Genomic DNA, 16,859 nt, shown 5'->3' on the forward strand with positions numbered 1-16,859 from the left:
GTGTTTGTGAGAAGGCTTTTAGCTAAGGTCTCCACTTCTTGTGTACATGGGCTGGTGTTTCTTTGTATTTGAATGTACTTTTTCCTCATACGTCCTTTCTGAATAAGTCCTCACGGTCCCATTTAAAGGACTGAGGGAAATGTTGTTGTGTTTTTATTTTCTGTTACAAACTCTCATAAGGATGAAGGAACTAAGCATCAGAAACTTAGGCAATTTGCTTAAGGTTTCAAAAGTGAGGACTCACTTTCTTCTTCCACACCGATTGCTTCGGCACTAAACAAGCATAAACTTATGGATATTGCTGATTATACTCCTATAATCTTTATTGAACAATTATATAATGATTGATATAAATTTAGCTTCATGTAGGATTGGTACTCCCTGTCCCCTCACATATGTAATTCAATATTCTGAGGAGGACTTGTTCTGTTTTTATAGAGATGGTAGAGATGATTGCAATTCTACTCAATAGCATTCTCTTCAAATGCACAGACAATCCCAAGAAGACACTGTCCAAGCCATTGCCACTTGCATCCTTGAAATAATCCCCTTACAAATCAAGACAATTCAGTGTCTTATTTTTTATTACTAGAGCTATACCAAATAATAAAGTGGTGTGTTATTACTATCTAACCTTGTTTTTAAAGGACAAAATTGAGCTTAAAATAATAAAAAAATAGATGATAAAACATGTGCCAAGCAAATTTTGGACCAATACCAATGTCTTCTGGGTTCTTAATCACAGTTCTTTACCCTAGTTAGGGTTCCCTATGCCCTTAATGGTGTTATAACAAAGATAGGAAAAGTAGATTTCTTGGCTTTCTTAACATGACCAAGTCAATTTTTCAGCATGTCAAGAAAGCGCTCTGTAGATAACAAAAGTTTTCTTTTATCTTGGAAGCCTGTGATTTCCTAGCAACCTAGTCTCAGAGCGTCTTCATCTTCATTCAATACGTGTACACCGAGCTTTCATAAGTGTAACTGATGCTTTCTCGTCTGCACCACCACAAAGGATGTGAGAGTCACGTGAATGTGCTCGATTGTCAAGAGATGTCTGGTTTGGAAGTTGTCATACGCAGTGTTGATGGCAATCGGGTGAGAGATGACAGCAACGATCATCTATGACCTGGGTCAGCACAGTCGAGCTGCTGCTGCTGTTGAGAGGTTGTCCTGTTGTCGACAGCTGTGTGACTCTCATCCTGGGGGCTGTATATCACTCGCTGCTGTTCCGGGGCTAGACCAAAGCAGAAAGAGAAGAGAGAATGAGAGTCAACACCCACATCGCCTTATTTTCCCAGCTCTGAGCAATAACGTAACGGACACTCATTTCCCGGTGTACTGAAGCATGCAGAGAGGCTCTTCCACCCCTTCATGGAAGCCAATATGATACCACGCTGGAGTTGGAAAGGCAGGATTCTAATTTGCCTGGACAAATAAATGTATTTAGATCTCCTTTCAGCAAAAATGAAGAGCATTTGGGGGGCTGTGGAAACTAGCACATGTGAGCTGCCTGCATAATTGGAGAGACGTCACAGTCAGTGGTGTTAAGTGGTACAGCAGCTGTATAAGTGGAGTGCCACCAAGACTGCTTGCTTAGTCATGCACTTTTCCACGGTCGTCTACTTGGTAATAAGCAACCATCTATAGGTGCTTACCGAAAAAGATATCTGTTTAATTAGCACCATTATTTAGAGATAGGTAGGTCCATATTAATGAAAGTCACGTGGACTGTCAGAAGGACACACACATATGTCTTGGCTGAAGTACAGCTAGAATACTCCTTAGAAGTGAGTATGGCAAGACCTTTTCTCAAGTCCTTTGGACATTTTGACGGGAGAGACCAGTCCCTGGGAAAAGACATAATGCTTGATAAAGAATGAAAAGGAAGAGGCTCGTTGAGATGTGCCGACACAGTGGCTGCAACAATAGGCTCAGACAGGACAACGGGACAAAGTTACATTCCCTTGTACATACAGTCGCTGTGAGTCAGAATGACTTGACACCACCCAGCAACAGGCTAACACTGGCTACGAGGAACAGTAAATTATACCAGGGCTTACCAAGGGACTCAAACTATATTAGCAGTGATATTCCGGGGGAAAATAAAGGATTTATTACCAAATCATTTCACTCTGTTAAAGAATTGCTTTCCAATCGAAAAGTATTTTTCAAAGCAATATAATTTTTGTCATAACAATAATTTAGCAGGAAGATTTATTGAAAATAGAGAACACCACAAGTAATTTATGCTTGCCATTTACAGACTTCTAAGGAACAGATTTATCCATTGAATCCTGCATATTAGACATGAGAAAGCGTGCATTAGGTGTCTGGCAGTGCTTCTCCCCATGTGAAACCCTGTTCCCATGACACTCTGTACCTCTGCCACACGTATGGTCCCTAAGGCACATGGGCCTGTGACAGTGATACCACAGAATTTCCACTCCAGAGTTGACACTCATTTGAGTTAGTCTCTATTGTTAGATTAAATTTTACATTGCTTTTCTTTGGGGAGCTTAGCTAAATGACTTCATTGCCATTCATGTCCAAGGCCTTTGTTTTGATTTTGTCTGTTTTCGTCTCCGCTGTCATTAGAACGGCCTGTGAAACTGGCCGTTTGTTTGGTGGAAGAAAAGGACCTGCAGTTTCTGAAGACCTCAGTACTGGGGATGGGGAAAGCACTAAGAATTTTACTCTTCTGCCAAGTCCCATGATACAGTTTTGAAGTGTAAATTCAAATTAGTTTATAGAAATATATCTGTTTTGTGGTTGTGTAAATTTTCTATCAAGGTTTTCTTGGCTTCTGTAACAAACAACTTTCTGGTGGCTTACGTCGATCCAACAGTGGTCAGTAGAGAGGAAAGCAATGGTTCTCCAGCTGAGATCCCTGAACTGGCAGGAGCAGCTTCACCTGGCACTGCCGAGAACCCCACTCCACAGCTACTCATCTCAGAGATTGCAGGATGAAGGGGGGACAACCATCTTTTGCCATGCCCTCCAGGTAATTCCCTAGGCTAAAGGCACCAATAGCCGACAGAGGAGTGCTTTAACCGAATGAATCAGTGGGCTGTGTGTGTGTGTGTGTGTGTGTATCTTTTTAAGATTTAAATAAAATAAAAATAAAAGAACTAGTACATTTAAATATAGTGCCTTAACTTGGTGGTGCAACCTGATTCCTGTTAGACTATTGTTTGCAGAGCTGGCAGTTCAAAACCATCAGCAGCTCAGCAGTAGAGAAATAGACCATCTCCTCCAGGTAAGCGTTCCAGGCTTGGGAATTCTCTTTAGAGTTCTTATGAGCTAGAATCGGCAAGATGGTAGTGAGCTGTTTGTGGATGTTGCTGTATTTATAAGTAGAGCAAACTACAAGACAGTTTCTGAGACTGTAACTCTTTATGGGAGTGGAAAGCCTCCTCTATCTCCCATGGAGTGGCTGATGGCTGCCAACTGCTGACCTTGATTCACAGCTCAACGCCATAACCCGCAATGCTACCAGGACTCCTTTTTTACTTTATTGGGAAGCAGTGTATATTACAGGAAGAACAAACACTATTCGATTGTTGTTGTGTGGCCTAGATACAAGGATATCATTCAAATTTCATTTTCTCCCATCAATTTATAACACATTATGGTTTTTCTGTTCTCTTCTTCTGTGTGTGTGTTTTTTTTTAATTCTTTAGAATAGCAAGTTTTCCTCGGGGATAAAATAATCAGAAACCTTGGTCAAACTTTGAAGAATCATGTCCATGTTCTTTCCGTATCTCTGTCTGAAGGTTCTGAATCCACCCATCTCTTTGCAAGGATTGGACATAGGTCTATGTATTAGCTATACAGATGGTTTTGATGCATGGCTCTGGTTAAACACACTCATTTAGAAGACATTATATTTTCTAATTCTATTAAGTAAATCTGTTGCTATAAAGCAGAGAGTATCATTTACATATTAATATTATAATATGTAAATTAGTCTTCATAGATTTAAATAAAAAGTGTGTGTGTCCTGAAAGAAAGGGGTTTGTAAAGGCATCATTTATTTAAATGAATGCAGACTCGAGTTTGCTACCATCCAGAGAGAAGTGGCCGTGATGATAAAGTACAGTGGGAAGCGTGGGAGGAGTACAAGGTGCTTTTCACAGCTTTTCTGGTATTCTTTCTAGATATTGTCTTTGTCCCTATTGTCGCACACAAGAGCCCTAAAGAGGCACAGATAAATTTGGAAGTATATAAAGAGTTTATTATTACTATTATATTGCTACCTTACTGCCCTTGCTGATAAAAGCCAAGGACTATAGCCTAGAATATGGAATTCAACTTGATGTAAAGAAAACTATAAATCCCACAACTGGAACAAGAGGTAAGTACATAATGACAAATGGAGAAAAGATGGATGGTGTCAAGGATTACATCGTGCATTGCTCCCTGAGCACTGTTCATGGAAGCATCTCTCCAGTCAGTCACCAGACTACCAAAGGCTCCACTCCCTGCTGTTAAGCACAATGGACAGGCCTGCTGTCATTGATTTAGTTCCTATAGGTGGAGGTCACACCCTACTGATAATGGTCTCTATCAGTTGAGCCAGGGAACAGGTCAAACCAGGTCAGTGACATCCAAATTAAGCTGCCATCCTGAATCCAGGATCTTCCCATCTTATCACATGCATACCCCCAATTCCTCCTCTTCCTATTGCGTGTATATCCCTAGATTGTCCCCCTCTCGTTGCTGCATAGTGCTCCCCCTTCCTGTGACTTATGTCTTCACCTGTAATTAGTAGGCTTGCACTCTTTCCAAAGGCATATAGGCCTCTGTCAGCAATATAGAGCTCCTCCCTTGACCTCTAGTCTGCTCCCCTTCTCCTCTCCTGTCCTCACTCTCCTGTCCCCCTTTCCCCTTGCCCTCCTTCCCTTCCCCCTCTGTCCACATGGACCACCAAGTGGGGCTAAGGTGAGCATGCTACCATGAGATGTGTCTGACTCCATTATTTCAATATCTCTTTCTTTTTTAATGTTTTATTAAGGGCTCATAAAACTCATCACAATCCATACATACATCAATTGTGTAAAGCACATCTGTACATTCATTGCCCTCATCATTTTCAAAGCATTTTCTCTCCACTTAAGCCCTTTGCATTAAGTCCTCTTTTTTTCCCCTTCCTCCCCATGCCTCCCTCCCTCATGAGCCCTTGATAACTTATAAATCATTATTTTGTCATCTTACCCTGTACAAGGTCTCCCTTCACCCCCTTCTCTGTTGTCCATCCCCCAGGGAGGAGGACACATGTAGATCCTTGTAATTGGTTCCCTCTTTCCAACCCACTCTCCCTCTACTCTCCCAATATCGCCACTCACACCGTTGGTCCTGAAGGTATCGTCCACCCTGGATTCCCTCTGCCTCCAGCTCCCATATGCACCAGTGTACAACCTCTGCTCTATTCAGACTTGCAAGGTAGAATTCAGATCATGATAGTGCAGGGGGTGGGGGTATGGGGAAAGCATTTAGGAACTGGAGGAAAGCTGTATTCTTCATCGGTGCTACATGGCACCCTGACTGACTCATCTCCTCCCCTAGACCCCTCTGCAAGGGGATCTCCAGCGGCCAACAAATGGGCTTTGAGTCTCCACTCTGCACTTCCCCCTTCATTCACTATGGTAAGATTTTTTTTGTTCTGACGATGCCTTATACCTGATCCCTTCGACACCTCATGATCGCACAAGCTGGTGTGCTTCTTCTATGTGGGCTTTGTTGCTTCTGAGCTAGATGGCCGCTTGTTTACCTTCAAGCCTTTAAGACCAGAGACGGACACTATCTCTTTTGATAGCCAGGCACCATCAGCTTTCTTCACCACATTTTCTTATGCACCCATTTGTCCACAGCAATCATATCATGGAAGTGTGCACACAATGATATGATTTTTTGTTCTTTGATGCCTGATAACTGATCCCTTCAGAACCACGTGATCACACAGGCTGGTGTGTTCTTCCATGTGGGCTTTGTTGCTTATGAGCTAGATGGCTGCTTGTTTATCTTCAAGCCTTTAAGACCCCAGATGCTATATCTTTTGATAACCGGGCACCATCAGTTTTCTTCAACACATTTTCTTATTCACCCGCTTTGTCTTTAGCGGTTGTGTCAGGAGGGTGAGCATCATAGAATGCCAATGTAATAGAAGAAAGTATTCTTGCATTGAGAGTGTACTTGAGTAGAGGCACAATGTCCTTCTGTCACCTTAATACTGAACCTATAAATATAGGCACATAGATCTATTTCCCCATCCTCATATATATACTTGTATATGTACATGTCTTTGTCTAGACCTCTGTAAATGCCCTTTGCCTCCCAGCTCTTTACTCTATTTCCCTTGACATTCCTCCTGTCCCACTATCATGCACTGTCCCCACCTGGGTTTCAGCAATACCTCTTCATTACATTACCCTTGACCATGCCCTACGAGGCCTGCCACACCCACCCCACCATGATAGTAGGGGAGGGGCAGTAAGCATTAAAGAACTAGAGGAAAGATGTATGTTTCATCAGTGCTATACTGCACCCTGACTGGTCTGTCTCTTCCTTGTGACCCTTCTGTGAGGGGATGTCCAATTGTCTACAGACGGGCTTTGAGTCTCCACTCTGCATTTCCACTCATTCCCATTGATATGATTTTTTGTTCTGGGTCTTTGATGCCTGATACCTGATCCCATCGACACCTCATGATCACACAGACTGGTGTGCTTCTTCCATGTGGGCTTTGTTCCTTCTCGGCTAGCTCACCACTTGTTTATCTTCAAGCCTTTTATTTCATATTTTGGACTGAACAGCACCCACTACCACATGAGATCTTTCCTCCTAGTTTTGTGACTTTCTGTGGGATGCGATAGTGATTCACAGAACCCAGGGCCATGTGGGCATATGCTTAAGGGAGGCATGAGAGGTAAATGGAGTTGAATAGCATCAGGGAAGAGTTGTACACTTGGGACATAATTAATTTCCAAATCTTTGGAACTACTCTGATATTAATTCTTCTAAAATATGATCACTACAGTTGGTGTCAGGATGATGGGGCTCATTGAAAAAGCTCTGACTCACTGGAAAATGTGGTCTTGGAAAGGAAGAATAAAGGAAAAAATGAGAAAATTTTACTTTCCAGACGGGATACAGAACTTCCATAGATTAAAATAGCTGTTATGATGCAAGCCATTACCCAAGGCAACATCTATTAGGTGATACAGCACTTGTAGATGTTGATAGAATCGGACACTCTAGAAATCATGAATCTTCAACTCTTGGTAGTAGCCTGGTATTAATTCTTTTAAAAGAAATTATTACCACAAGCAGTTTTTAGAAAATGTATTAACTTTGTGCAATAACATAAACAAAAATATGATTCTTCAAATATGTCACACAAGTTTTTCATGTATTCTTGTCTTATCTCAGATGTAAAAATAAACATATAATAGTAAATGCATATTTATATTTGATATCAAAACACTTGAAGAAAAATAATTATTAATAATATATTAATAACATAGCAATCAATGAATGTAGAAAGTGGTTCCATGAGCAATGCATCCATGAAACTGCTTTTTAAAACAGATTATTCTAGTATAGCATTGGAATGAAAGAAAACCAGAAAGAATTTCCTGACATTAGGACAAATAGGCACTATAAATCACTGCCCTATTTATCTACCATTTTGTCATACTGTGGTGGCTTGTGAGTTGCTGTGATCTTGGAAACGGAGCCACCAGTAATTCAAACATCAGCAGAATTATCCATAGTGAACAGGTTTCAAAGGAGCTTCCAAACCAATTATGGACTAGGAAGAAAGAAGAGACAAACCATTTCTGAAAAATCAGCTATTGAAAACTCTGAGTCGTAGTGGTACACAAAAACAGAGCTAGAAGATGAGCCCTGCAGTTTGGGAAACTCCAAATCCATAACTCCTAGCAACCCTGTGGGACGGGGGAAAATTGCCCCTTTGGGTGTCCTAGACTAACTCTTCGTTTGTGTTTTTATTAGGTATCATTGAACTGGTTCCAACTCACAGTGACCCTACATAAAACAGAACAAAATATTGCCCAGTCCTGTACTACTTCACAATTGTTCTCATGTTTAAGCAAATTTTTTTACTCTTTATAGGAGTAGAAAGTCTCATTTTACTCTCACAGAGTGAATGATAGCTTTGAACTGTGGAACTTGAGGGTAGCAGTACAATACATAACCACTATGCAACCAGGGCTGAAGTTGATCTTAAGGATGTAGATGGAGAAATGTTTGAAGACCTTAATTTTCTGAAGGGGAAATTCACAATAAAATGAACAGATGCAAACATCCTTTAATAATAGAATGTGGACTATACAAAATATGAATATAGGAAAATTGGAAGTCATTAGAAATGAATTGGAACACATAGAGATAGCTATCTTAGGCATTAGTGAGCTGAAGGAGAATGGTAATGGCCTTTTTGAATCCAACAATCACATGGTTTACTTACTAGAAGGCTGGGTATGCGCAATTTCAGAGGAAAAGTATCATATTCCTCTTGAAAAACAACATTTCAAGAATTATATAAGTAAGACCCATTAATATAACTACAATAATATAACTACAAGTAAGACCCATTAATATAACTATTATGAAAAATTACTAACTAACTGCAGTGTTCAATGAGGGAGAACTTAAATAATTCTGACAACTTTTTGAGTCTAAAACTGATGAGGCATGCAGTCAAAGTGCATTGATAATTACTGAATACTGAAAAGCAAACAAAGAGAAAGGAAGATTGGTTGGAAAATATGGTCTTGGTGAGAGAAACAAAACAGAAAATCACATCACAGATTTTTTGCAAGACCAAAGACTTCTTCATTACAAACAATTTTTTTCCAATAGCATTAACAGTAACTCTATCTGAGGACCTTACCAGATGGGATCCACAGGAATCAAATTGACTGTGGGAAAGATGATGGAGAAGCTCAGGATGAGCCAAGATAAGGACAGATTATGAATTGCTTATGTGCAAATTCAGTTTGAAGCTGGAGAAAATTAAAACATGTCCATGAGAGTGAAAATATGAACCTGAATATTTGCCACCTCAATTGAGAGACCATCTCTAGAACACATTGGGCACATTTTAGCCTAGTGACTAAAGCCATCAGATGTAAGAACATCATACATGAAGAAAGCAAAAGGTCATTAAAAAGACAGAAAACAAGTAAGAGTCTGAATTGAATGTCAGAAGAGACTCTAAGCTTGCTTTAGGACATAGAGCAGTGCAAGTAAGATCCCAAGGAAATGATCATGTAAAACCTGGATAGAAAATGACACCAGGCAATTTGAGAGGACAAAATGCAGCTTTATAATGTGCCAAGATCTGCAATTAGCTAGAAATGAGAAGAACTTATTCACTATAGCTCAAGCGGAAAGAAATGGGAGACATACATTCAACCTCCAGGCTGAAATATTGAAGGTTTCAATGGGCAAAATACCGAATGATGCAGAAAGCAAGGGAAGAAGATGGGAGGGATACACAAAGTGACTCTACCAATATTCAACATCCAAGCATTTCATGAGGTAGCATATGATTAAGAACCAATGGTATTGAAGAAAAAGTCCAAGTCACACAGAAGCTAAAAACGAGGCTTCAGGAATTGATGAGAAAGCAATGGAAAAGTTTCAACATATTGATGCAATACTAGAAATAAGCACTAGCTTATGTGAAGAAATTTAGAAGACAGCTCCCCAGTGAACTACGTGGAAGAGATTCTTATTTCTGCCCACTCCAATGAGAAGCAATTCAAAAGAATATCAATATGCATGTACAGTGTTGCTGGAGATAATTCATAAAGTTCCAGCAGAACATCAACAGGGAGCCACCAGAACAGATTCAACAGAGGAGGTGGGTATCATGGCTGAATCAGGTGGGCATTGGCTGAAGCAAAGACTGCCAGAAACGTGTGCTTTATTGCTTATGCAAAGGCAATTGACTGTGTAGATTATAGCAAACTATTGATATATTTAAGAAGAACAGGAATCCCCAAATAGATCATTGAGCTCAAGAGGTACCTACCTGCATATAGGATGAGTGGCGTTCATACAAACAGAACATGAAGACACTGCAGGATTTAACATCAGGGAAGATGTGTGTCAGGTTGTATCTCTGAACCATAGTTATTAAAGTTATATGCTAAGTAATCTTAAGATCACGTGGCATCCAGATTGGAGGAATGCTCATTAACAACTTCCAATATACAGATGAAACAACTGGGCTTGAGAAAATTCAGGAGAATTTGAAGTATTTACCAATGAACGTAAAAAACCTAGAGCTTGTATGATGGATTACAACTCAACGTAATGAATACAGACTGCCCTGCAATAGAAAACACCAAAATCAATGGAGAAAAATGTCAGTTTCCATTTACCATATATACTCGAGTATAAGCCATGTTTTCCAGCACATTTTCTATGCAGCTGTTGTGGTAAAATTAGGTGCCTGGGCTGATATTTGGATCAGTTTATACTCGAGTATATATGGGATTTCATTTAATCCAGATCCCTGATTGAGGCACATGGAAGCAGCAGCAAGGAAACCGGCTGTACTGAGGCCAGAGTGTAAAACCTTGTCATTTCATCTCCCTTTGATCCATTTTAAGTTTATTTTAGTGTTTAATATTTTCTTTTCTATTGAGGCTTCTCTTTGTTTTATTTGGTTATTGTTGCTAGATCCTTTTTTGGTTTTTGTCTTTGTTTTCACTTTCTGTATAAGGAATTCAGGTTGGTAAATCTAGAGAGACAGAAACTGGATTAACAGTTGCCTATGGAGATTAAAGAGAGCTTTGGAGTGGGAGGGATGAGACGTCAACAACAGTGGTTACAAGAAAGAAGAAAGTGTCCTGAAGTTGATGGTGGTAGTGATTGCTCTACTTTTCTTACTAAAATCAAACTATTGAATGGTAAAAACAAACAACAGAAAACAGAAACTCCCATTCATCAAGTCGATGCCAACTCATAGTGACCCCGCAGGACCGAGTAGAACTAGCTCTCTGCATTACAAATAATTATAGGACTGTAACTATTTACAGGAGTAGAAGAAGGTCTCATCTATCTACCTCAGGTGGGCCGATGGTCTTGAACTGCTGGCCATGCGATTAGCAGCCGACTCATAACCACTATGCCACCAGAGTTCCTAATGAATGCTATGATATGTTAAGTATTTTTCAATCAAACTATTTACAAAGCAAAATCAAATGATATATTACTATACTGGTCATCACTGCTGGAAAAGACCTCTTTAGAGTGTTAAGGAGCAAAGATGTCGTTTTGATGACTAAGATGCACTTGGCCCAAGCCATGGTGTTTTTAATTGCCTCACATGCCCGTAAGCACTGGGAAATGAATAAAGAACACAAGAGAAGAATTGGTACTTGGAATGATAGCATTAGCAACGAATACTGAAAGGACGACCAGAAAAATAAACACATTTACCTCGGAGGAAGTACGGCCAGAACGATCCTTTGAATACAGTGTGGTGGTCAACTCTGCACTGTAGGCACGCTCTCAGGGGAGATCAGTCCCTTACAAAGGGATTTTGAAACACAGAAAGAACCTCAAAGAGATGAACAGACACGGTGGCTGCAAAAAGGGCCTCAACATAACAACAATTTTGAGAAGGATACAAGGCTGTGTTGTTTTATTATCCATTTAGTCACTGTGAGTAGGAATCAAATCAGCAGGGACTATGAGAGTGTAGCATGCTTCACTTGGTCTCTTTCGCTTTTGAGATCAACTGACAAAAGCAGGAAATCACAGAAACTCAAATGCACAATGGAGGGAGGAAGACACTTAATTTGGGTCTCCTAGAATTCTACTCAAATAAGATTACTTCATTAGATCCCAGTCGTGTGTATATTACCTAATTAGTCCAGACAAGAGCTTCAATGCAATAGAAGTAAAAACCAAACTTACTGATGTGTTAAAAAGCGACGAAAATGAAGAGCAATGAAATCCAATTTCTACTGAAAAAGAATTTCAGATAAATATTGTTCATGTGATCTGGAGAAATCTACTTCCTTATAAGTAGAAGCATAAAAATTTTGCTCTAGAAAATCAGTAAACTAGAAATTCAAACAAAAATTTAAGAAGAACTTTAAGAACTGGTGACAAGTGAGAGGAATGGACATGTGAATAGTGGTTAGAAAGGAAAACGTGAATGGGAAAAAGACTAGCTTCATTTTTCTAATTAAGTTTTTCGTTTTCATGTACAACCTGACCTGGGTGGCCCACTTCTTAACATGTTGACAAAATAAAATATGTCCCTTATTTTTGCTGAATAGTTTAAAAGAAAATGTCACCGCTAATACAGTATTGAATGAGAAAAACCAATGTGATCATCCATGTGTGAGAGTGTCTCTATGTAAAACTCTACCCTTGTGACTAGTGGGGATGCATTGAACTGCTAACCACAAGGTCTGCAGTTCGAAGCTACCAGCCACTCTTCATGAGCCAGGCAGGGCTTTCTTCTACCATAAAGACTTACAGTCTCAGAATCTCACAAGGGCAGTTCTACCCGGTCCTGTAGTCTTACTGTGGGTTGGAACCCACTGACTCGATGGCAGTGAATTTGAGTTGAATTAGAATTGTTTTTAAATTGCATTCATTTATTTAAAGAAATAGCTGAGACCACTGTACTCCCAAATAAAATGGAACAATTATTAAACACCACACAAACTCCTTGAGAGCTGATCCCCATGGGGACCTCTTTTTCCTAGAATTCATTGGATGGGGTCATTGCCATGGTGACTACAAACTGGAAAGACCTGCTTTACAAATTCACGAGTTTATGTGACCTTTCCTTCCCTCTGTTTGTAGACTGGAATTCAATACTGGAATTCACACCACTTTATTACACAGGATTTAACTGGGGGAGAAATGCTGATAGGATCAGGCTGACAGTGGAGTCAGTTACCACCTGTGATAAAAAGCCTGGTTGATCGATGCACTTTTAGGTTTCATTTTCCAATCATCTGTCTTCTCAAATGTATTCTCTACCACCAGGACTGCCACAAACACTAGGCTTTCCAAGCAATCGATCTTGCACCTTAAACATAGACCACTGCTTTGTTGCAAGAAGGTGCTTTACAATGCCTTCCCTCTCATCCCTCCTTAGGACTTTGTAAGCTTTCCTGGTGGGACAGGTGCAGGGTCAGAGGACATTTATTCAAGTCAAGTAACTTTTGAGTGTCTCTATGCACTTCGGATTTTTAAAATATCACATATTATAAGAATGGGATTCTGTTTTGTTCTTGTCTCCCTGCACAATTGTTCTTTATTCCCTGCTTGTCTGCTAAAGAGACTCTGACCTTGGTTCATAAAGGAATAAAAGAGCCAAGGCCATCAAGTGTCAAGGGCAGCAGCTTCTTTATAAGTTGTCTGTGTGTTTTAATGAAGCAAATTTTATTTGTGAGGATGTTCCCCCCTCTAGGCCTTTGAGACATATGGAGGATGTCATTAACGGTAACTAAGCAATGAGGACATTTGCCCTCTCCCCTTAAGAACCGGAAAAGCTTCCAGGGAGGTTGGATAAGACACTGATTCCCAGGTGAGGATGAAAGTCGTCTACAGCGCCATGTGAGTGCTTGCATAGCACAGGTGTGCACATAGCACCCCTGTAGAACGGACTCAGTATAGTAGTGGACAGCGTGAGCCTGCTGCAGCAGACTTCCACACATTTTATTCTCTAACTGCTGAAAGACTCATCATTTTGTTGGGCCCACAAGGTGCCCACAAAACCACAAAGCATGCTGTCTTGGAGTTGATTCCAACTGCCAGAGACCCGATAAGACAGACTAGCACTGCGTCATAGATGGGCACGTGCTTTCTCAAAGAGAAAGCCGTAACTACCTCTGGGAAGAAGAAGAGAAGTAAAAATAACAATAACATAGTCTGCCCCTCCCTCGCCCTTCATTTTTAAATATCCTAAAGAGTAGCCCCCGATTTGCAATAGTAGTAAAAGTAGAATATTGGTGAATTTATAGGATTATTAAATCATAAATTATTTTTAAATTCCTTTTATAATTTCCTGACTTATTTTAGAGTATGTGCAAGACTGAACTCATGTTATGCATTTATAATATATGCCGGCAGTCAGCTTATTCCAAAGGCTATGCAGGCTTGCATATTTACAACATTCCTATTATCTGCCAGAGATTTTATAAAATGCCCTTTCCCTGCAAAGAAGAGCTTCCCCACGCTAGCGCTTGATTTTCCCCTTGGCTGTGCAAAGGGGTTTCCTTCTGTCCTCTATAATCTGGCACGACTTGAGTGCAGATTCCTGTCCTTTGTCTTCTTTGACCAGCTACACTTTCCTTGCTGTACTTCAGAATATTTTAGAGACATCTACTGGAAAAATGCATTATTGCAAATTTTATAAAACAGATGAAATCACTTGTTATTCTTGGTATTCCAAAGAAAAATGGCTTGGATATAGATTATATGATCAAGACTCATTTAGACTCCCAGACATTTTTTTGTGACCCTCAAAAAGATGTCTTTTAAAACATAGAAAATATCAGCAATAGTACTTCGATGTTGGAGTTAATGCTCCTCCCTTTCTTACAAGTCAGATTTATTTAAAACATTCCTCTTGATGTAGTTAATTTTTAATAAGATCATTTTCCCCTGTAATTAATAATGTTATCTACTGAGTGGTAGTCAAAGGGCATGTGGGGAATGGGTAACATTATAAGTGGCACAGGGTAGAGGAAGACAACAGGGAGATTTACACTATAGAATTTGTGTCAAAATAGTCCTCTGTAACCAGCTGGGGAGGATTTCTAGAACTAGTGGGAGAACAAAATGTTAGGAAAAATGAGTATGAAAGTGGGAAAAAAAGAAGTAAAATAAAGTACAGTTATTAGCAACTTTTTTTGTTCCTGATTTACTGATTTTTTTCTATTTTAGAAAAGTTAAATATAGGAATTATGACTAGTGGATCAGGGATCCCATTTCTAAGAATGAACTAAAAACAAACCCAAGCAGATACTTTTAGTCTAGTGCTCATTGCAGCGTAACAGGAGCCAATACATACAAACAATCTAAATGTCTGTCAACAGACGACTGGATAAACAAATATGAAGTCTATTCACACAGTCAAACACTATCTATCGATGAAGAAAAATGGAGTTCTGATTCAGTCTACACTGTGGAAGACCTCAAAAAAGTGTCAGATGAAAGAATCAGTCACAATCAAAATAATCTTGAGTCTCCTGATAGGAAATATTTAAAATTTAGCACATACCCAGAGTCTGGATTTTATTAGCTGTTGTGATGGGCTGGAGGGGGATTTTGATCAGGGTGATGAAAAAATGGGAAACAGGCTCATGGCTGCCCACCAGGACAGTCAAAATGGATGCCAATGAGGTGTACATGTCAAAAGAAGTAAAACAGGGAAAATACCTTGTTATATGTATTTTGTCACAACAACAATTTAAAAATTCTCTCTACTTCAAGCCACATGAACGGGGAATCCTGATTTTTTATATTAGGAAACCAGTTTTAGAAACTTGTATGTGCTGCGATTACAGAGTATTTTAATAATTTTCAGTGAATTAAACGACCCCCTGATGTTCTGAGGGCCTAGCATTGAAATAATTGTCCTAGTCGTTCTGTAATGAGGTTACTTCAATCTGCTGAGGGCTGGAAAGAGGGTTAAAGAATAAATCAGTGAGCATTACTCTTCTTGCCAGACGTGGGGCAGCTTGTCATCTGAGATGGCATGTGCATTGCTGTCGAAGGAAACTGGCAATTTTCGCTCCGGTATAAGAATAAACAGATTTTGTGGGTGCACACATAAAATGTGTTGGGGGGAAAAGTCGAGTATGGTGGGGGTGGGGTGGAGTGCAGATTGACATGTAATTGGGTACATTTCCGAAGAGAAAAATGGGCAAAAGACCCAGTGGGAGATCGGGGATGAGGAATGGTGCAAGAGACCAAAAGATGCAGGGATTTTTGACCCAACAGCTTTTATGCGCTGCAATAAAAATGAAAAGTGGGGTGAAGAGAGCATTACAGGGCGCAAGAAGGGGTTCTCTCAGAACCACAGCTCTCTTAGAGCTGAGGGCATAACAACATGGCAAAGGGGCTGAGCTGTCCCCATGAGGAAAGCTTCCTCTCCCTGGATTTCAATGGAAAGGAGAGGGCGGCTCCACCATCAGGAGCCCGCACAGCAGTAGTTCCGGTCCTGCTGGCTCCACAGAAGGGCAGTCAGAGCCGTTCTTGGTACATTTTTCTTAACAGAAATTCAAGGCAAAGATTTATCAAGCTATCCAAATGCGGCTTCCAATTAGAACACCAGGTGTCATCCTTAAGCAACCATAGTAAAACCGTTTGAATTCAATTTCCATATTTCCTTTAAGGAAAGTAAGTAGTACTTTCCTTTAATGAAAGTAAGTAAAAGAGTGCTTTCACGAAAGTGAACAGCAGTGTGGAGTAGATATTCAGCACTAGCTACTAGGGAAGCTCTGTGTCTCGTGTGTAAGGTTGGTAATGATGGACTTCTGGCCATTCTTCTCCCCGCCAGCCTCATAATGGGCACAGCCGCCCCCAAGCGGTTAATAGCAGAGGAGCTCGTGAACGGGAACAAAGCACGGAGCAACGGCGTTCCAATTAGCCCAAGTCCACGAAGGACTCGTGTATACACTTCGCTCCTTCCTACTTACCTTTAGATTGGGTTCCTGTGTGCGTTCATGGTTACATGAACATCCTAAATTTCTAGGAATTAACTGACATTCTGCAAACAAATGCAGATCCTTAAGAAATGATAATGGAATTAATATTCCCAAGATATCCCCCTTCATATAAGAGTAGAACTA

General features: G+C 40.2%; 1 protein-coding gene across 1 annotated transcript in view; it reads right to left on the reverse strand.

Annotated features, from left to right (window-relative positions):
* MMRN1 (multimerin 1) overlaps positions 1-16,859 on the reverse strand; it is an 84,788-nt gene that overhangs the window by 31,099 nt on the left and 36,830 nt on the right. The window contains exon 4 of the mRNA XM_075544884.1: positions 1,127-1,234. Within this exon, the coding sequence (XP_075400999.1) occupies positions 1,127-1,234 (108 nt within the window). The remainder of the gene's footprint in view (positions 1-1,126; positions 1,235-16,859) is intronic.

Source organism: Tenrec ecaudatus, chromosome 3 (genome assembly GCF_050624435.1).
Source record: "Tenrec ecaudatus isolate mTenEca1 chromosome 3, mTenEca1.hap1, whole genome shotgun sequence".
NCBI classification, from domain to species: Eukaryota; Metazoa; Chordata; class Mammalia; order Afrosoricida; family Tenrecidae; genus Tenrec; species Tenrec ecaudatus.